This window comes from Nerophis ophidion, linkage group LG02 (genome assembly GCF_033978795.1).
Source record: "Nerophis ophidion isolate RoL-2023_Sa linkage group LG02, RoL_Noph_v1.0, whole genome shotgun sequence".
Classification (NCBI taxonomy): Eukaryota; Metazoa; Chordata; class Actinopteri; order Syngnathiformes; family Syngnathidae; genus Nerophis; species Nerophis ophidion.
The window spans coordinates 61,327,661-61,350,493 of NC_084612.1; the positions used below are offsets into that span (position 1 = coordinate 61,327,661).

General features: G+C 39.4%; 1 protein-coding gene across 1 annotated transcript; it reads left to right on the forward strand.

The window, feature by feature from the left end:
- The first annotated feature begins 3,664 nt into the window (after positions 1-3,664).
- alas1 (aminolevulinate, delta-, synthase 1) lies at positions 3,665-21,446 on the forward strand. Its single transcript, XM_061887964.1, has 11 exons — positions 3,665-3,854; positions 11,204-11,435; positions 11,510-11,692; positions 11,774-11,899; positions 11,992-12,211; positions 15,684-15,868; positions 15,938-16,117; positions 16,203-16,367; positions 18,544-18,812; positions 18,890-19,052; positions 21,128-21,446. The coding sequence occupies exons 2-11, from the start codon at positions 11,222-11,224 to the stop codon at positions 21,286-21,288; spliced, it is 1,866 nt and encodes a 621-aa protein (XP_061743948.1). The 5' UTR covers positions 3,665-3,854; positions 11,204-11,221; the 3' UTR covers positions 21,289-21,446.
- The last annotated feature ends 1,387 nt before the right edge of the window (positions 21,447-22,833 follow it).

A 22,833-nucleotide genomic window follows, 5' to 3' on the forward strand; every position in this document is an offset into this window, starting at 1 on the left:
AGTAATGCGGAGGTTGTACCGATCCGTTGTGGTGAAGAAGGAGCTGAGCCGGAAGGCAAAGCTCTCAATTTACCGGTCGATCTATGTTCCCATCCTCACCTATGGTCATGAGCTTTGGGTCATGACCGAAAGGATAAATCACGGGTACAAGCGGCCGAAATGAGTTTCCTCCGCCGGGTGGCGGGGCTCTCCCTTAGAGATAGGGTGAGAAGCTCTGTCATCCGGGAGGAACTCAAAGTAAAGCCACTGCTCCTCCACATCGAGAGGAGCCTGATGAGGTGGTTCGGGCATCCGGTCAGGATGCCACCCGAACGCCTCCCTAGGGAGGTGTTTAGGGCACGTCCAACCGGTAGGAGGCCACAGGGAAGACCCAGGACACGTTGGGAAGACTATGTCTCCCGGCTGGCCTGGGAACGCCTCGGGATCCCCCGGGAAGAGCTAGACGAAGTGGCTGGGGAGAGGGAAGTCTGGGTTTCCCTGCTTAGGCTATTGCCCCCGCGACCCGACCTCCGATAAGCGGAAGATGATGGATGGATGGATGGATGAATAGTTTCACAAAAAAGATGAAAAAACAGAAACTCTAAAGAAATGCGTACCAAAATACAAAATGCAGATGAACATTTTTTTTTTTTGCTATCGATTTTTTAAAAACACAATGTGAATTGTGGATGCCAACATGTTGTCAATGTTCTGGCAACACAAGTGTGTTCCCTTTCTTTGGGTTGAAATAAGCTATGAAAATGAACGTTTTCAAAATGAGGAGCTCTCTACCTTTTTTTATTTTATTTTGTAAAAGTAATTCTCAGAAAAAAATGACAGTTGCATACACTTGCCCTAACAAATAAACAAAAGTCAGTTCACTCATTTATTACTCAGATATTTACAACAAACAAATGGCACTGGATTATTATTTATTATTAGATTATTACTGCAAGAAAATATTATTCAGAAAAATGCCATACCTAGTAACACCAGCAGAGAGTAGCAAAACATCAGAAAATGAGTAAAACGCACAGGGAAGACATTTCCAGAAGCTTTGTGAAAATAAACCAAGGCCAATGAGATATGAGGAAGTAAAATGCAACAGTGTTGCCTCATCTTTTTGTTTTTTTTTTATGTATAATGTTTTTCCTTTTTTTCAATTGATATTGTTTTCCTTTTTTGCATTTGCATTCATTTTCCTTTTTATTTATAGACATTTGTTTTTCCTTTTTCACACAAGCATTTGTTTTCCTTTTTTTTTTCATTCACAATTCTTTTTATTATTTTTTTCCATTGACCTTTTCTTTCCTTTTTTACATTTGCATTTGTTTTCCTTTTTTTTCCGCATCGACAATTGTTTTCCATTTTTTTCATTGATATTTTATTTACTTTTTAACATTTGCATTTGTTTTCCTTTTTTTCCTTTTTGTTCATTGACATTTTTTTTCCTTTTTAACATTTGCATTTGTTTTCCTTTTTTATTGACATTTCCTCTTTTACATATGCGTTTCTTTTCCTTTTTTTGTTTTTTTGCATTGACAATTGTTTTCTTTACTTTTTCCATTGACAGTTTTTTTTCCTTTTTCACATTTGCATTTTTTTCCCTTTTTTTTGCATTGACAATTGTTTTCCTTTTTTTTTCCATTGACATTTTTTTCCCTTTTTTACATTTGCTCTTGTTTTCAATTTTTTTTAATTTTTTTTCACATTGACATATTTTTTCTTCCACTGGTCCAAGTTCCTACCGCTGTTTTTAGGGAGCTCCCGCAGAAAATCAATCATCTGTATGCCGGTTTACGGGAATCTGCTGCAAAAATATTAGTCTCCGGCAAGTTTTAAAGCTCATTAAAGTTTTAAAGCCAAAAACAATATTAGGGGAAAAAAGGACCATTGTCTATCCCAGCATTTTTCAACCTTTTTTGAGCCAAAGCACATTTTTTGCGTTGAAAAAATCCTGAGGCACACTACCAGAGGAAATCCTCTTTTTTATTTTAGTGGCTTTTTCTCTTTTTTTTTTGGTATTTTCCTGTAGCAGTTTCATGTCTTCCTTTAAAGCGATATTTCCCGCATCTACTTTTTTTTTAGCAATCAAGAATATTTCAGTTGTTTTTAATCCTTCTTTGTGGGGACATTTTGATTGTCATGTCATGTACGGATGTACTTTGTGGACGCCGTCTTTGCTCCACAGTAAATCTTTGCTGTCGTCCAGCATTCTATTTTTGTTTACTTTGTAGCCAAGTCAGTCTTAGTTTCGTTTTGCATAGCCTTCTCTAAGCTTCAATGCCTTTTCTTAGGAGTACTCACCTTTTGTTTATTTTTTGGTTTAAGTATTAGACACCTTTTTACCTTCACCCTGCCTCCCGCTGTTCCCGACATCTACAAAGCAATTAGCTACCGGCTGCCACCTGCTGATATGGAAGAGTATTACGCGGTTACGAGCTCTAGAGAGCACCGTCACTCAACAATAACACATCGTTTGCAGACTATAATTACTGGTTTACAAAAAACATTTTTAACCCAAATAGGTGAAATTAGATAATCTCCCACGGCACATCAGACTGTATCTCACGGCACACTAGTGGTCTATCTGTGTTGGCCCTGCGATGAGGTGGCGACTTGTCCAGGGTGTACCCCTTCTTCCTCCCGAATAAAGCCGAGATAGGGTCCTATCACCCCCCGCCATCCGAAAAGAACAAGCAGTAGGAAATAGATGGGTGGATGGAAATAAACTAGGGGTGTGGGAAAAAATCGATTCGAATGCGAATCGCGATTCTCATGTTGTGCAATTCAGAATCGATTTAAAAAATATATATATATATTTTTTTTTAATTAATTTTTTTTATCAATCCAACAACCCAATACACATCAATACCATAACAATTCAATTCAATTCCAAAACCAAACCTGACCCAGCAACACTCAGAACTGCAATAAACAGAGCAATTAAGAGGAGACCAAACCAAAAGTAGTGAAACAAAAATGATTACCAACAACAGTATCAATATTAGCTATAATTTAATCATAAAAGTGATTAAAAATCCCTCATTGACATTATCTTTAGACATTTATAAAAAATAAAGAACAATAGTGTCACAGTGGCTTACACTTGCATCACATCTCATAAGCTTGACAACACACTGTGTCCAATGTTTTCACAACGATAAAAATAAATGATATTTTTGGTTGGTTTAATAGTTAAAACAATTTTACATTATTGCAATCAGTTGATAAAACATTGTCCTTTACAATTATAAGTCAGCAGACTGGGGTAAGTCCTGCTGAAATCCTATGTATTGAATGCATACAGAATCGTTTTGAATCGGAAAAATATCGTTTTTGAATCGAAAAAAATCGATATATAATCGAATCGCAACCCCAAGAATCGATATTGAATCGAATCGTGGGACACCCAAAGATTCTCAGCCCTAAACTAAACCAAACAAGCTACCACTGCCTTGTTTTGTAACACAATGTCATTGCTGTTACACAATTTTTGTTGTGTAACTATGCGCTTAATTTTTTTTTATTTTCGATTATTCATCCATGATGAATTTACTCATCGTTTATTGAATTCCGCCGCTTACTCAACCAAATGTTTATATTTCATCTCAAAAGTATATAAAAAAACGAGCCCGTACTTCTCAGGGTGACTCACGGCTGACAAAGTCTCGCGACACTTCAGCTCTAAGCTCCGAACCTTATTCAAGCAGAAGCCTTATTTAAGCAACAGCCCTTCCGCGTCCTTGTAGTTCGCCCTGAATGTTGGAGAACGAAGCGGTCAATTGAACTCATCCTGCTGCGTCCTTCTCCGTGCTCGTCTCTTCAGGGTGACCCGAACCGAGTGGATTGTCTTGTTGAGGTTTTTATTCTCGGTAAGTTGTCTTCCTTCCGTGGCGTTGACCACTCCTTACTACCGCCATCACTTTCTGGGAGGCTAAAAGCTATAGCTGCCATGTAAGCCGGGACCACATATTTCAGCTCCTTTTCTCAATAACAACGAGTATATATTTTTTATATTTTCACCTAAAAAAAACTATCATTTTGTAATAAAGGCTTTACACTTCAGGAACACTCAAGTAACACCGGAAGTGAAGGCTAGTTGCCAAAGCAGCTAAGTCGGCATAACAACTATTCCAGGGATTTTTTCCCCCCACCAAAGTTGTAATTAAAGTAAATATTGTTTTTTTTATTTTTTATTATCCCATCCATCCATTTTCTACTGCTAATTCTCTTTGGAGTCGCGGGGGGTGCTGGTGCCTATCTTAGCTACAATCGGGCGGAAAGCGGTGTACACCCTGGACAAGTCGCTACCTCATCGCAGGACCAACACAGATAGACTGTTATTTTTATTATTTTATTAGTGTGACATATCTAAGTTAGTGTGACATATCTAAGTTATTGTGTAGAACTATGGGGAAATTACTTCAAATGTGCACTCCATTCATTAACGGTGTTACAAAAAGATCAGTTAGAATAATGTTGGATACATCCATCCATTTTCTACCGCTTGTCCCTTTTGGGGTCGATGGAGCCTATCTCGGCTGCATTCAGGGTACACCCTGTACAAATTGTCATATATAGAGCAGTGGTTCTCAACCTTTTTTCGGTGATGTACCCCTTGTGAAATTTTTTTTTAATTCAAGTACCCCCTAATAAGAGCAAAGCATTTTTGGTTGGAAAAAAAGACATAAAGAAGTAAAATACTGCACTATGTCGTCAGTTTCTGATTTATCAAATTGTATAACAGTGGAAAATATTGCTGATTTGTAGTGGTTTTTCTTGAACTATTTGGAATAAAAGATACAGAAATAACTGAAAACTTCCATCCATCCAGCCATTCCCTACCGCTTGTCCCCTTTGGGGTCGATGGAGCCTATCTCGGCTGCATTCGGGCGGTCGGCGGGGTACACCCTGGACAAGTCGTCATATATAGAGCAGTGGTTCTCAACCTTTTTTGGGTGATGTACCCCTTGTGAAATTATTTTTTAATTCAAGTACCCCCTAATCAGAGCAAAGCATTTTTGGTTGGAAAAAAAGACAAAGAAATAAAATATAGCACTATGTCATCAGTTTCCGATTTATTACATTGCATAACAGTGCAAAATATTGCTCATTTGTAGTGGTCTTTCTTTAACTATTTGGAAAAAAAGATATAAAAAGAACTAAAAACTTCCATCCATTTCTACCGCTTATTCCCCTTGGGGTCGCGGGGGGCGCTGATGCCTATCTCAGCTACAATTGGGCGGAAGGCGGTGTACACCCTGGACAAGTCGCCACCTCATCGCAGGGCCAACACAGATAGACTGTTATTATTATTATTTTAATAGTGTGACATATCTAAGTTATTGTGTAGAACTATGGGGAAATAACTTCAAATGTGCACTCCATTCATTAACGGTGTTACAAAAAAGATCAGTTAGAATAACCCATAATGTTGGATATATCCATCCATTTTCTACCGCTTGTCCCTTTTGGGGTCGATGGAGCCTATCTCGGCTGCATTCAGGGTACACCCTGTACAAATCGTCATATATAGAGCAGTGGTTCTCAACCTTTTTTCCGTGATGCACCCCTTGTGAATTTTTTTTTTAATTCAAGTACCCCCTAATAAGAGCAAAGCATTTTTGGTTGGAAAAAAAAGACATAAAGAAGTAAAATACAGTTTTGGATTTATCAAAATTTATAACAGTGGAAAATATTGCTGATTTGTAGTGTTTTTTCTTGAACTATTTGGAATAAAAGATACAGAAATAACTGAAAACTTCCATCCATCCATCCATTCCGTACCGCTTGTCCCCTTTGGGGTCGATGGAGCCTATCTTGGCTACATTCGGGCGGTAGGCGGGGTACACCCTGGACAAGTCGTCATATATAGAGCAGTGGTTCTCAACCTTTTTTCGGTGATGTACCCCTTGTGAAATTATTTTTTAATTCAAGTAACCCCTAATCAGAGCAAAGCATTTTTGGTTGAAAAAAAGACAAAGAAATAAAATACAGCAATATGTCATCAGTTTCTGATTTATTACATTGTATAACAGTGCAAAATATTGCTCATTTGTAGTGGTCTTTCTTTAACTATTTGGAAAAAAAGAACTAAAAACTTCCATCCATCCATCCATTTCTACCGCTTATTCCCTTTGGGGTCGCGGGGGGCGCTGATGCCTATCTCAGCTACAATTGGGCGGAAGGCGGCGTACACCCTGGACGAGTCGCCACCTCATCGCAGGGCCAACACAGATGGACTCTTATTTTAATTTTTATTATTTTATTAGTGTTACATATCGAAGTTATTGTGTAGAACTATGGGGAAAATAACTAAAAATGTGCACTTCATTCATTAACAGTGTTCCAAAAAACATCAGAATAACCCACAATGTTGGATATATCCATCCATCCATCCATTTCCTACCGCTTATTCCTTTTGGGGTCGATGGAGCCTATCTCGGCTGCATTCAGGGTACACCCTGTACAAGTCGTCATATATATATATAGAGCAGTGGTTCTCAACCTTTTTTCGGTGATGTAACCCTTGTAAAAAATGTTTTAATTCAAGTACCCCCTAATCAGAGCAAAGCGTTTCTGGTTGGAAAAAAGACATAAAGAAGTAAAATACAACACAATGTCATCAGTTTCTGATTTATTAAATTGTATAACAGTGCACAATATTGCTCATTTGTAGTGGTCTTTCTTGAACTATTTGGAATAAAATATATAGAAATAACTCAAAACATCCATCCATCCATTTTCTACCGCTTGTCCCTTTTGGGGTCGATGGAGCCTATCTCGGCTGCATTCGGGCGGTAGGCGGGGTACTCCCTGGACAAGTCGTCATATGGAAAAAAAGACAAAGAAGTAAAGTACAGCACTATGTCATCAGTTTCTGATTTATTAAATTGTGTAACAGTGCACAATATTGCTCATTTCTAGTGGTCTTTCTTGAACTATTTGGAAAAAAAGATATAAAAATAACAAAAAATTTCCATCCATCCATCCATTTTCTTCCGCTTATTCCTTTGGGGAAGCGGGGGGCGCTGGTGCCTATCTCAGCTACAATCAGGCGGAAGGCGGTGTACACCCTGGAAATGTCGCCATCTCATCGCAGGGCCAACACAGATAGACTGTTATTTTTATTTTTATTATTATTATTTTATTTGTGTTACATATCTAAGTTATTGTGTAAAACTATGGGGAAATAACTTCAAATGTGCACTCCATTCATTAACGGTGTTACAAAAAAGATCAGTTAGAATAACCCATAATGTTGGATATATCCATCCATTTTTCTATCGCTTGTCCCTTTTGGGGTCGATGGAGCCTATCTCGGCTGCATTTAGGGTACACCCTGTACAAGTCGTCATATGTAGAGGAGTGGTTCTCAACCTTTTTTCGGTGATGTACCCCTTGTGAAATTTTTTTTAATTCAAGTACCCCCTAATCAGAGCAAAGCATTTTTGGTTGGAAAAAAAGACATAAAGAAGTAAAATACAACACTATGTCGCCAGTTTCTGATTTATCAAATTGTATAACAGTGCAAAATATTCCTCATTTGTAGTGGTCTTTCTTGAACTATTGGGAAAAAAAGATATAAAAATAACTAAAAACTGTTGAAAAATAAACAAGTGATTCAATTGTAAATAAATATTTCTGCACATAGAAGTAATCATCAACTTAAAGTGCCCTCTTTGGGGATTGTAATAGAGATCCACCTGGATTTGTGAACTTAATTCTAAACATTTCTTCACAAAAAAAGAATCTTTAACATCAATATTTAAGGAACATGTCTGCAAAAGAATCTATCTGTCAACACTGAATATTGCATTGTTGCATTTCTTTTCACAGTTCATGAACTTACATTCATATTTTGTTGAAGTATTACTCAATAAATATATTCATAAGGGATTTTGTAATTGTTGCTATTTTTAGAATATTAAAAAAAAATCTCACGTACCCCTTGGCATACTTCCAAGTACCCCCATTTCAGAACCACTGACATAGAGAACATGGAAACCCTTTATTTATTGAATAAAAAAATACTGAAATTCCACGACATAGTGAATAGTGCTGAAAATTGTAATTCCCCCTCCGGGGTTAATAAAGTATTTCTGATTCTGCAAAACAGCTAAAATTATACACAAAGCAACTTATAACCTGCTACCCAAGAATGTACAACAAATCTTCTGAACAAAAGAGGAGAAAAATGTAATTTAAAACATTTGTGTGCACCTACAACACTTAAGACCTTCAGTATATCAGTATGTGGAATTAAATGATGGAATGGATAAAGCTAAGAAATCAATGTACAGATGGAATCCACTTCCAGAAACTCTGCAAAGTTCACCCTTGTGTGGTGTTCGGGTCTGTGGGACCCGTTTTCATTTTTTATTAAAAGAAAAAATGATACAATTAATACATTTTTGAAACTGAGACTCACTTACCTTGGCTCATTTTCTGTGAAAAACATATCAGAATACATATTTAATTACCACACACCATACACCCACCCCCCTACACATTTATATTACATATAAGATGTCCTGGTCCACTGTACCTGGGACTAATACAAGTGTGTACATTGATGTTCTGTGTACCACACCCAAGTAATCACCAAGACACTTTATCATTTGTTGAGATTTATTTGTTCTAATGCAGTTGTTCTCAAACTTTTTTTTTTTTACCAAGTACCACCTCATATTACACTTGGCTCGCAGTACCACCATAATGACCAACATTAAAATACAGTAGTGTATTAGGTCTTATAGTTAATTGAAAACAGTCAAAAAAAAAACCCAATACAATTGGCCCAATTTGGATGGACGGATGGATGTATTGCTGATAACAGAGGTAATTATTATTATTCATTATCAATAGTGCTATTTCTACTGCTCCATTTGTAGTTTAATAATTCTCATTGACATGTCTTTATTATTATGTATTTCACTAAGTGCTATCACTTTTACCATGATATTTGTGCATATCCTATTTGCTGATGTTGTTGTTATTGTTTGCTGTTGTTGTCTCTGTCTTATCCCTGTCTCGTCCCCGCAATTTCCCCCGTCTTCCTTTTTTTCTCTTTCTATCCCTGCACCAAATAACATACATCCATTGAAAAAAGTCAAATACAAATAAGGCAACAAGAGAAGTATCCCACACTTTCTTTTGTTAAGTACATTTGTACAGCCGATATGGGCATGTACAGAAACGATATGATTTGCCTGAGTTTCTGGACATTCTGTATATTCTGGATAAAGGATAAGATACCGTGTTCTACATCATTAGTATTGGTGTAGAGTGATGATGAAAGCAAAGTGAACAAGCGTGAGAGGCACTCAGTGACCACTGCTGCTATTCAGCCAGCAGTGAATACACTCTTACCTACTTTGTCATCAAGGTTAAGTAATCATAAAGTCACTTACATTTTATATTTGTTTTATGGTGAGTTAATGATTATTAAAGTAGTCAGATACGAGTCATTGCCTGTGTTACAACAAGTCCCTTTATTTGACTGCACATATTGTAGCAGCCTGAAGGATCTTTTAAAAATGTTTTACCTTTGCTCTAGTCTTTTGAAAAGCCAATGGGGAATACACCCGTCGATGCCAAAATATGTCAACACAACCATGTAGTCCACGTAACAGCTTGTATGTAACACTGTAACGCCTACCATAGGAAAATACAGGGGCTGTATTCACTGTGTGCGACTCCACTCAGATGAGTAAGATTTCATTCACAACAGCGAGTTAATGTGTTAAGTGTGTAATAGCAATAAAACGGTTACTTTACAAAATGTAGACTTGTCAATTGAAGCATATGATGTGAAGTATGGATGCAAATCATGGCCTGAGTAATTGTGCAGCCTTTCCCATAGGCTAAAAGTTTGGAGAAACCTTCTCATTTCAATTTGTTTTCTTTATTTTCTTGACTATTTACATTGTAGATTGTCACTGAAGACATCAAAACTATGACACCTGTGAAGTGAAAACCCTTTCGGATGACCACCTCTTGAAGCACATCGAGCGAATGAGTGTGCAAAACAGTAATCAGAGCAAAGGGTGGCTATTTTTAAGAAAACCTTTTTCTGTTAAAGGGGAACATTATCACCAGACCTATGTAAGCGTCAATATATACCTTGATGTTGCAAAAAAAAGACCATATATTTTTTTTAACCGTTGTCCGAACTCTAAATGGGTGAATTTTGGCGAATTAAACGCCTTTCTATTATTCGCACTCAGTGTAGTCAATCCGCCATTTTCTCAAACACATTACAAACACCAAGTCAAATCAGCTCTGTTATTTTCCGTTTTTTCGACTGTTTTACGTACCTTGGAGACATCATGCCTCGTCTGTGTGTTGTCGGGAGGTGTAACAACGCGATCAGGGACGGATTCAAGTTGTCTTACGTGAAGTGTGCATCGATTAGCACGGCATGCTAATTGATGCTAACATACTATTTAGGCTAGCTGTCTGTACTTTTGTAGCTAGTATATTTGCATCCAGCCTTTCTCTCCACCCACATTTAATGCCAAACAAACATTTACCAATCGATGGATTTAAGTTGCTCCTACACATTTTACTGGCAATGCTATGGCAGACATGGCACAGAAATGTATGGATATCCTGCGACACTCAATCGTCGGTTAGAAAGCGATCGCCGAATAGCTTCAGTTTCTTCTTCAATTAAGTTTTCGCTATCTGCCTCCATACTCCAACCATCCGTTTCAATACATGCAAAATCTGTTGAATCGCTTAAGCCGCTGAAATCCGAGTCTGAATCCGAGCTAATGTCGCTATATCGTGCTGTGCTATCCGCCATGTTTGTTTGTATTGGCATCACTGGATTACATCACAGGAAATGGACGGTGGCTTCACAGATAGCGAAAATCAGGCACTTTAAAGCCTTTTTTCGGGATATTCCATCATGGGTAAAATTTTGAAAAAAACTTCGAAAAATAAAATTGGCCACTGGGAACAGATTTTTATTGGTTTTAACCCTTCTGATATTGTGATAATGTTCCCCTTTAAGTACATTACTCCGCATGTGTTCATTCATAGTTTTAAAGCCTTCAGTGACAATGTAAATACTCATGAAATTAAAAAAAAAAGTGTGTATAAGTATGTATATATATATATATGTATAGGTATATACATATGTGTATATCTATAAAAATATATGTAGGTAAGTTTTATAAATAAATTGTGTTTCCCTCTTGTTTTTCTCTTTCAGAGCTTTCACGTGATAATCATGTTGGACGTCATAATGCGCCGCTGTCCTTTCCTGGCTCGCGTGCCACAGGCCTTAATGCAGCAGCAGCCGAGGAACTCTTTGGTGGCCTACGCCCAGCAATGCCCCATTATGATGGAGTTGGCCTCCAAACCCATGGCCTCGCCCTTGGCACGTGCCCTGTGTACGTCGTCCTCTTCTCGCCAGAGGACCGAGAACAACACCACTGCTGAAGGTGACTTGTGGACGTCACGACCTATCTCCATCGCAATGCTTCATGCTGTATCTAAAGGCAAGCGTGTCTTCTAGGCCCCAAAGCAGAGGTGGAGACCAAGCTGCCTGCTGGCCACTCTATGCTGTCCTCTGGTCAGGGTGTGGCCTCCAAATGCCCCTTTCTGGCAGCGGAGATGGGCCAAAAGAACAGCAGCGTGGTCCGCCAGGTTGGCATGGAGTTCCAAGAAGATGTTCAGGAAGTCCGCACTGTTCAGAAAGGTAAGATAACACAACAAAATTATTGACCAATTCACCAGATAAGCAGCAAAACATAAAAATGTGTTCTTTTACTAATTTCAGAGGTGTCTCCTGACCAGTTGAAGAAGCCGTCCATGACCAGCACCAGCGAATGCCTCATGAAGACCCTCTTAAAGCAGCGACCGAAGATGGTGTCTCACTTGCTGCAGGACAACTTGCCAAGCAGCTGTAAGTTTCTGCTCAGGTTGTTTAGTGATGAAACAATTTGCAACACACCGGTTGCATTTCGTTAAGCCATCTTTCTTCCTCCTGCCTGACAGCGTCTCGCTTCCACTACGACGGCTATTTCGAGAAGAAAATCGAAGAGAAGAAGAGCGACCACACTTACCGCGTGTTCAAAACAGTCAACCGGTTGGCGAGTGAGTTCCCCATGGCTGAAGACTTCACCGACTCCTTTGAAGACATGAGGGAGGTGTCTGTCTGGTGCAGCAACGACTATCTGGGCATGAGTCGACACCCTTGGGTGGTGCAATCGATAATGTGAGTTTGATAGAAAATGTCACTCTAACCTTGCCCCATATGCAGTATCTCCATGAAGGAGTATACCACCCACATTTTAGCTAACTATCTCCCAGAAGTCTCAAGATCACATCCTCTTTAAATTTGCCTATCTAGCCATGACGCGTGTAATTGTAATGTACGTTAGAGATGAGATTAAAAACACATGTAAAAAAAAATGCTCTGATGGGGGAGGGGCGCACAGCAGCATAGGCTGCTCTTTCAAAAAAGCAATATGTGGCTTAATGTCCATCTCAAATAACACCTGAAAAGTATCTATTTTTTTAAGATAATTTTTTTGAAGGCTACTAATATTGGGTAAATAAAGTGGTCAAGTCACCAAATTGGCAACAGTGACCCCTCATGCTGCTACGTCACTTTATTCCTTTGTAAACTAGGCGTATGTGAGGTGTGTCAAGAATAGAGATTGATTGATTGATACTTTTATTAGTAGATTGCACAGTTCAGTACATATTCCCTACAATTGACCACTAAATGGTAACACCCGAATAAGTTTTCAACTTGTTTACCCAACACGTTGGTTACCAAAATCGGTACATGTATAGGTATCAAATGATATCTGTCGGTACTACAGAGTACAGACTCTCAAAACAATCTTAACAAATCATCCAAATCTACAATCAAATTTTAGTACCCTTTTGTTGAGATCACATGCGAACGCAGACTCCGGACCGGCATAAGGACGTGGCGTGCAAATGGGCGTATTTGTAGCAGACTGCAATGTCATTTCCATGCCAACAAGGTAAACATGATAGATAGAAAGCGCTCGAAAGTAAAAGCTCCACTTTTTAAAATGCGCTGGCTCAATGCGTATTTAGATTGGATATGCTATATACATAAAATCATACCATGAATTGATCAACATGGACACCGACTCAAACAAGTTGAAAAACTTATTCGGGTGTTACCATTTAGTGGCCAATTGTACGGAATATGTACTGTGCAATCCACTAATAAAAGTTTCAATCAATCAATCAAAACATTCTACAGAATAGCATTAGCAATTTTACATGGCATTTTTAACACCTTTTGTACATCAAAATCTAGATGCACATTAAAATCAAACAGATGCTGTGTAATAATCAAAATACTCACTTTCTACAGTTATACAAGACTGTCACATTCAACTTAATGGCAAAGACTGTTTCTGACTACGGCAACACAGCTAGGATAAACAGCAATTACTGCATGGAAGATATAACTGTGCAGCAGTTATCACTTTGGTTTTAATGTTGACGATAAAAATTTTCATTATTAAAAAAGATGCATTTCTTACCACATGAGCACACACAAAAGTATCAAATTGGTACTGTTGAGTACCAGTATGGATTCCTAAGTATCTGTACTGTAATGGTTTATATGTGAATAGTCCTCCCGGAGTTAAGAAGGGCAGCTGCGATGCACACTGCCACCTAAATCTACTGTAGTTGTAACGACAACCTGCATTCACAAACAACTCCATTATAATTTGTTCACAGAGACAAAAATGTAATCCATAGTCCACGGACCGTAGCTCGCCAGCACTCATGCAGCCCCAGACCGATGCATGACATAATTATTTTAGTATTTGCTTGCATTGCACGTAATTGAATTACTAATTACTTTAATTTAATTAATCTATAGCTTTCTTTTTTTTTTAACTCTCAAATATCTGGCATTTGAAGTGACAACGTTTCATGGGAGCAGAGTGAGTGAATCTGTGCCTTTTTTTTATAAAGGTAGTGCCTGTTGACAAGTGACGCATGAGCTTAGCAAGAGCTTGTTCATATTTGCCCTCGCGGCCTCCGCTCAGAAATGGTAGTCTGTGGGCAGTGGCTTACTGGAAGGACATGTTGCTCAGGGAATGTGTTCACTGGTAGTTACTAAAACGTGCATCAATTGCTGTCTCGCCTTCTCCACAAACAAGTTAATGTAGGATTACACAATTAAAATTAATTCTCCCTATTTGTGTATGAATGAGTGTGGTTGTTGGCTGTTTGCACTACTAAGGAGCTTACTTTTGTGAAGTGCACTTGCTGGGATTCTGACGCTGTCTCGCTGACGCAAACACAAGCACTTCAGAAGTAGAGTGTCATCTTACATTAAATGAATCGGTACAGTAACAGTGTTGTAATCTACGTAATAGGAGAGTGGCCGTGCCAGCAACCTGAGGGTTCTTGGTTCGATCCCCACCTTCTACCAACCTTGTCACGTTCGTTGTGTCCTTGAGCAAGACATTTCACCCTTGCTCCTGATTGGTCAAGGTTATGGCCTTGCATGGCAGCTCCTGCCATCAGTGTGTGAATGGGTTAAAGTGGATATAGTGTCAAAGTGCTTTGAGTACCTTGAAGGTAGAAAAGTGCTATGCATGTATAACCCATTTACCATAACAGTAATTGGATTACCGTACTTTTCGGAGTATAAGTCGCACCTGCCGAAAATGCATAATAAAGAAGGAAAAAAACATGTATGATTCGCACTGGAGTATGTCGCATTTTTGGGGGGAAATGTATTTGATAAAACCCAACACCAATAATAGACATTTGAAAGGCAATTAAAAAAAAAAAAAGAATAGTGAACAACAGGCTGAATAAGTGTACGTTATATGACGCATAAATAACCAACTGAGAACGTACTTGGTATGTTGACGTAACATTGTGGTAAGAGTCATTCAAATAACTAACATATTTCACACATTAGTCGCTCCTGAGTATAAGTCGCACCCCCGGCCAAACTATGAAAAAAAACTGCGCCTTATAGTCCGAAAAATACGGTAGTCATTACTAGAAAAAGTCATGGTTATTACTATCTCAGGATGATTGTTTTCCCCATAGTTTAACTGCTCAGTGGCCTTGTAGTTCGAGTGTCCGCCCTGAGTCATACCAAAGACTATAATAATAGGACCCATTACCTCCCTGCTTGACACTCAGCATCAAGGGTTGGAATTGGGGTTTGAATCACCATAATGATTCCCGAGCGCGGCCACCGCTGCTGCTCACTGCTTCCCTCACCTCCCAGGGTTTGAACAAGGGAATGGGTCGAATGCAGAGCATAATTTCACCACACCTAGTATGTGTGTGACTAGCAGTGGTACTTTAACTTTCATCACTCTTTTCAGTTGATAGTTCTCTATTGTATACAAGCGGTTCACTGACTACTCTACAGTATACCCAAGTTGAATTTCTACCATATTGTCCTATGAGAATCAAATGTACTTTAATACAAATGTTTGCTGAAATTTGAAGGGCGTGTAAATTTTGTGAGTTTTCTCCACTGGCTGGACACAAAGGATCTGAGTTAGAACTGAAAGTACATGACACCCAAAGGCAATGCATCCATTGTTTGCATGGCAATCCTTTTAAAGGCCCTACATTAATATATTGCTTATTTATGTTTAGTTTTTTCCCGCTGTGCAAATCTCAATTTAGTTTGTTTTCCTCCTATTTTCCTCCAGGGATACGCTACAAAAGCACGGCTCTGGCGCAGGAGGCACTCGGAACATTTCCGGGACCAGCAAGTTCCACGTGGAGCTTGAACAAGAGCTGGCGGACCTCCACAAAAAGGACGCAGCACTGCTCTTCACTTCCTGCTTCGTGGCCAACGACTCCACCCTTTTCACTCTGGCCAAGATGCTGCCAGGTAGTTTGGTAAATCTTGTGAGTCCTCCTCATTATCCGCTCTGTCGTAAAACACTTTGCGTTATCGTAGGTTGTGAGATCTACTCCGATGCGGGAAACCATGCGTCGATGATCCAAGGAATCCGGAACAGCGGAGCGAAGAAGTTCATTTTCCGCCACAATGACGTTGCTCACCTCCGAGAGATGCTGCTGAAGGGAGATCCCACGAAACCTAAGATTGTCGCCTTTGAGACTGTTCATTCCATGGATGGTCAGTTTCCCGTGACACTTACTTTTCACTTACAATTGTCTAGGAAATGACACATTTTTTTTTGTTTCGTTTCCTCCCATGATAGGTGCTGTGTGCCCGCTTGAGGAGATGTGCGATGTGGCCCATGAATTCGGCGCCATCACATTTGTAGATGAAGTCCACGCTGTGGGTCTGTACGGTGCGAGGGGAGGCGGCATTGGAGATCGTGACGGCGTCATGCACAAGATGGATATCATCTCAGGGACTCTAGGTAAGCATATTCTATTCACAAGTTGTTTTTTCCCTTCCATTCGAAATGGAACAAGTGTCTTCCATAGTAGGAATATCTTTTTCTACTGAGCTGTGTCACCCCATCTGCTAGAGGGCTTAAAGGGTCTGCGAGCAGCTCTGTGGTTGCTAGGAGACCAGAGGCTTGAATTGCACGCAAATCAAATTATATGCAACAAAATCGCCGGGGGCTTGAGAGCAAGCATTGAATCCTGGCAAACAAGACCCCGAGAACAGGCCAAGTGATGTCGTTTGGAGGCCTGTTTTTACACAGTTGGGGGTATTTTTGTGATGCTGAGGAGTTGAGCAAGTGTTACCGGGGAATCGCTGCTCTCATGTTGGGATTCCTTTTGCACATTTTCACATATTTTTGTGAGGCAGAGGGGTCCAGCAGTCGGGAATTGTTCTGTCTCTTATTTAGGGTACCAGCAGTTGGAGGGAAAAAAGTTGGGATTTTTTTCAAATGTAAAAAATAGGGATTTTTTTCGAATGTCAAAATGTCGGTATTTTTTACTGTCACTTATTTAGGGTACAGTTAGAGGGAAAAGGTCGGGATTTTTTTCCAACGTCAAAAAGTCGTTTTTTTTTTTCCACTGTCAAAAAGACAGGATTGTCGGGATTTTTTTCCAACGTCAAAAAGTCGGGATTTTTTTCAAACGTCAAAAAGTGGGGATTGTCGGGATTTTTTTCAAACGTCAAAAAGTCAGTATTTTTTTCCAACGTCAAAAAGTCGTTTTTCTTTTCCACCGTCAAAAAGACAGGATTGTCGTGATTTTTTTCCAACGTCAAAAAGTCGGGATTTTTTTCAAACATCAAAAAGTGGGGATTGTCGGGATTTTTTTCAAACGTCAGAAAGTCTGTATTTTTTTCCAACGTCAAAAAGTCACGATTTTTTCCAAATGTAGAAAAGTCGAGATTTATTTCGAATGTCAAAAAATCGGGATTTTTACGAATGTCAAAAAGTCGGGATTTTTTACGAATGTCAAAAAATTGGGATTTTTTTACGAATGTCAAAACGTCGGCATTTTTTCCCCAATGTCAAAAAGTCGTGAATTTTTTCTAGGCGTCACAAAGTCAGGGTTTGTTCTGTTACTTATTAAGGGTACCAGCAGTTTGAGGGAAAAAAGTCTGCATTTTTTCAGTCGTCAAAAAGTCGGGATTTTTTCACATGTCAATAAGTCGTGAATTTTTTCCAAGCGTCACAAAGTTGTTCTGTGACTTATTTAGGGCACCAGCAGTTGGAGGAAAAAAAGTTGGGATTTTTTTCGAATGTCAAAAAGTTTGGGATTTTTTCCGAATGTCAAAAAGTCTGGGATTTTTTTCGAATGTCAAAAAGTCTGGGATTTTTTTTGAATGTCAAAAAGTTTGGGATTTTTTTCTAATGTCAAAAAGTTTGGGATTTTTTCCGAATGTCAAAAAATCGGGATTGTTTTACTGTCACTTATTTAGGGTACCAGCAGTTAGAGGGAAAAAGTCGGGATTTTTTCCAACGTCAAAAAGTCGGGGTTTTTTTCCACCGTCAAAAAGTCGGGATTGTCTGGATTTTTTTCCAACGTCAAAAAATCGGGATTTTTTTCAAACGTCAAAAAGTGGGGATTGTCGGGATTTTTTTCCAACGTCAAAAAATTGGGATTTTTTTCAAACGCCAAAGAGTGGGGATTGTTGGGATTTTTTTCAAACGTCAAAAAGTCGGGATTTTTTTCTAACGTCAAAAAGTCAAGATTTTTTTCCGAATGTCAAATAGTCAAGATTTTTTCCGAATGTCAAAAAATCGGGATTTTTCCGAATGTCAAAAAATCGGGATTTTTACGAATGTCCAAAATATCGGGATTTTTACGAATGTAAAAAAAAATCTGGATTTTTACGAATGCCAAAAAATCTGGATTTTTTACGAACGTCAAAATGTCAGGATTTTTCCCCCAATGTCAAAAAGTCTGGATTTTTTCCCCAATGTCAAAAAGTCGTTAATTTTTTTCTAAGCGTCACTAAGTCAGGGTTTGTTCTGTTACTTATTTAGGGTACCAGCAGTTGCAGGGGAAAAAATTCTGTGTTTTTGTCCCAAAGTTGGCAAATATTTTTCAGCATGTCAATCTGAGCTGTCGGTTATTTGTATTTTCATCCATAAAACAAAACCATCGCTTGTCTCATCCTGCTTTCAGGCAAAGCATTCGGATGTGTGGGGGGCTACATCGCCAGCACCTCCTCCCTGGTGGACACGGTCCGCTCTTTTGCCGCCGGCTTCATCTTCACCACCTCGCTGCCGCCAATGCTGTTGAGCGGCGCCAAGCAGTCCATCCAGGTCCTCAAGGGCGAGGAGGGCCGCATGCTGAGGCGCAAACACCAGCGCAACGTCAAGCTGCTCAGACAGATGCTGATGGACTCCGGGCTCCCCGTAGTCCACTGCCCAAGCCACATCATCCCCGTGCGGGTAAATCGCCATAATCCACGTCTGTCAGTCGACCAGAACTGAGGCTTGGTCCTAATGTCCCGCCATTGTCTTCAAAGGTGTCCAACGCTGAAAAGAACACAGAGGTGTGCGACCTCATGATGAGTCGCCATAATATCTACGTGCAGGCCATCAACTATCCCACCGTGGCAAAAGGGGAGGAGCTCTTGCGCATTGCACCAACACCTCACCACACTCCTGAGATGATGAAATATTTTGTTGGTAAGCGACTTTAATTATTTATTAAAAATGTTGAATAAATCTCAGCACTGTAGGAGTGGGAAAATTCCATACCCAACTCGCTGTAAGATTATTTGACGTGCAATATAAATCACAATTTAAGCCCTATTTACGCTGCACACCAAATCTGATGGGGTTTTTTGCCCTCAAATGACAAAGATCTGATTTTTTTTTGGGCAGTCTTAATGCTCTAAAGTGCTTCTAATCTGATCTTTTCGCATCAGATTCAGGCCAAATCCATTTGGAAGCAGATCTTTACAAATGAGACTTCAGTCCAAACTGCAAAGCGAGCTGAATGTGACTTTTTTGTCAGTTTTGGGCGAGCCACGTTATTCACATCCATGAGTGAGATTGTGCGATACTGATCCCATGTATTAACTGTACTACATTTTTAAATGTATTTATGGTGAGTGCTATTTACATTTAAAAGATATCGATACAATATTTAAACTACAGGCGCATATTATATGCCGCCGGGCATGTAATATGCGCCTGCCTTGAATTACTGCCGGGTCAAACTCGCTCCCCAAATTTATTAGCGCATGCCTACTTTTACCACCGGGTCAAATTCGTGACATCACGAGTGACGCATCCCCTGTCGTCACTCGTGATGCATCCCCTGTCGTCATTTTTAAATTGGCGGATCAGTTTTTTTTTTGCCTTTACTATGTGTAAACCAGGGGTCTTTTTCCACAGCCATACAGATCACACTGATAGTTGTGATATAAAACAACTTTAACACTCTTACTAATATGTGACACCCTCAGTGAACCCACACCAAACACATTTCGGGAGAACAACGGCTCTGTAACACATTATAAACGCGACATAAGAATTACCCACAATTCCATGCATCCATGACTCTTGGCTATATTATACACCCCGCTAGCACCCCGTCCCCGCCCGCCCCCGCTTCCCTCTCCGTGCGTCGGTTGAGGTGGGCGGGGTTGGGGGCGCGTGTATGATATAGCCAAGAGTCATGGATAATTCTTATGTTGCGTTTATAATGTGTTACAGAGCCGATGTTCTCCAGAAATGTGTTTGGTGCGGGTTCACAGAGTGTGCCACATATTAGTAAGAGTGTTAAAGTTGTTTATATCACAACCATCAGTGTAAAAGGTATGGCTGTTGACCAAGTATGCTTTGCAATCTCGTATGAAAAGCTGTGTAATGCATGCGTCCGGCCGGCACGCAGATAGCGTTGTGTAAAGGCGGTCGCGATGACATGTTGTAGAGCAGTGGTCCCCAATCACCGGGCCGCGGCCGCAGAGGAACTTTACATTTTTTTTTTAATCACACTCAATTCTTTACTGCATGCCATTGGTAAGCACAGGAGTTAGAAGAGGTTTTAAATTAATTAGCGCCCCAGCGGCTATTCAAGGAAATACGGTAGTTCCATATTTTCTTTCTCTGTGTGCAATATGTTCAGCGTCGTCCTCCAGTGATTATGATACGTAAGATACAAAGTTTTGCAGTTTATTTGCTGTAATGGAGGTGATTATTTACATCTTATGGAGTGGATCCATTTATGGAGACACATAAATAACTACTAGCTGCTTATCGGCCGGGTGACTGATTATAAATAAATTCAGTGTTGGCCGATAGTGGTTGGTGGTCAATCTATTGGCACATCACTAGTTTAAGTGTTTTTATTTTAATGATAAAGTCAAAACGGATGTTGTGCGATTTACTTGCAGTCTATGTGACGTCACTTCCGGCTGCAGATATCTTCTTCAGACATGTCTATTCCTCAAAGTATAGAACGATCACCCTGTTCTAAGAGAGCACAGCTTGTAATTTCAATGCGGATGATTTGAATATCATGAATATCAGTAGTTTAGAATTGGGTGTTGTTTCTTATTGGGGATAGACGTTAATGTTTCCTGTTTTCATGTTGGGATCTGCAACTTATCAAAGGGCAGTTTCACAATCATTTTAATTAAAAAAAACAGTCATACTGTCAGTTAAACCATGGTTTACCATTATATTCCTAATCCATGTATAATGCATATGTAGTTGACATAGTACCCTAACGTCTTCCCCTTTGCTGTGTACAGAGAGGTTGGTGCACACGTGGAAGGAGGTGGGCCTGCAGCTGAAGCCTCACTCGTCAGCTGAGTGCACCTTCTGTCAGCAGCCTCTGCACTTTGAGATGATGAACGAGAGAGAGAAGTCCTACTTCAGCGGCCTCAGCCACCCTATCTCAGCCCACGCATAATCAATCGTCATTTTTATCATCGACGTCGGGCTCCAGATGGCACAAACACGCCCAGCCCTGTCCTATACATGTCGTGATGTCTCATATATTATTTACATTATAAAATACTATAGTTCTAGATTCTATATGCTCCAAATAAAATATGAGCTGGAAACTTTTGCATTGTCTGTGGAATCCATTATTGATTACCAGGAACTACTTTTGAGATTAACCTCTTGCCTCCAACTGTTTGCAAGCAAAATATGAACTTTCACCTGTCAGTCCTACAATACAACATTCTCTATTATACAAAACCCAAAACCAGTCAAGTTGTCACGTATAAATGGTAAATAAAAACAGAATACAATGATTTGCAAATCCTTTTGAACTTATATTCAATTGAATAGACTGCAAAGACAAGATACTTAACGTTGGAACTGGGAAATATTTTTTTGCAAATATTAGCTCATGTGGAATTTGATGCCCGGGACATGTTTCAAAACAGGTAGCACAAGTGGCAAAAAAGACCAACAAAGTTGAGGGATGCTCATCGAACTATGCAATTATAATGACGATAATGTCCATTCTATTCTACAAACCCGGTTTCCATATGTGTTGGGAAATTGTGTTCAATGTAAATATAAACGGAATACAATGATTTGCAGATAATTTTCAACCCATATTCAGTTGAATATACTACAAAGACAACATATTTGATGTGCAAACTGATAAACAATCCCCCCCCCCCGCAAATAATCATTAACTTTAGAATTTGATGCCAGCAACACGTGACAAAGACGTTGGGAAAGGGGGCAATAAATACTGATTAAGTTGAGAAATGCTCATCAAACACTTATTTGGAACATCCCACAGATGAACGGGCTAATTGGGAACAGGTGGGTGCCATGATTGGGTATAAAAGCAGCTTCCATGAAATGTTCACTCATTCACAAACAAGGATGGGGCGAGGGTCACCACTTTGTCAACAAATGCGTGAGCATATTATTGAACAATTTAAGAACAAATTTCTCAACGAGCTGTTGCAAGGAATTTAGGGATTTCACCATCCAAGGCAGGGGTCGGGAAACTTTTTGGCTGAGAGAGCCATGAAAGCCAAATATTTAAAATGTATTTCCGTGAGAGCCGTATAATATTTTTTAACACTAAATACAACTAAATGCAAGCATTTTTAATTAATAACATTTTTAGAGTACAATAAGCCTCTTATTTTTTCAAATAACATTATTATTCTGTGGCTAGCCAATAATAGATAAAATACTTCTTACCAATAATGCGGCTTCTTGAACAGATGCTGTAGAAAAATGAATGGATGGATTTAAATGCATGAGAATGTTTTCTATTTTAAATGTTAGTTTTAACACTGTGATAACCAGCGGAATTATTAATTACTTATCGTGTTAAGCAATGTCAGCTAAGATTTATCCGGGAGCCAGATGCAGTCATCAAAAGAGCCACATCTGGCTCTCGAGCCATAGGTTCCCTACCCCTGATCTAAGGTCTGAATATCAAAAGGTTCAGAGAATCTGGAGAAATCACGGCACGTAA

What these genes read in the sequence shown, in the direction of transcription:
- alas1 (XM_061887964.1), top strand. Translation starts at nt 11,222, where the DNA reads ATGTTGGACGTCATAATGCGCCGCTGTCCTTTCCTGGCTCGCGTGCCA. An exon ending in TGGGTGGTGCAATCGATAAT is followed by an intron (nt 12,212 to 15,683) that starts GTGAGTTTGATA and finishes ATTTTCCTCCAG; the next exon opens with GGATACGCTACAAAAGCACG. An exon ending in GACTGTTCATTCCATGGATG is followed by an intron (nt 16,118 to 16,202) that starts GTCAGTTTCCCG and finishes CTCCCATGATAG; the next exon opens with GTGCTGTGTGCCCGCTTGAG.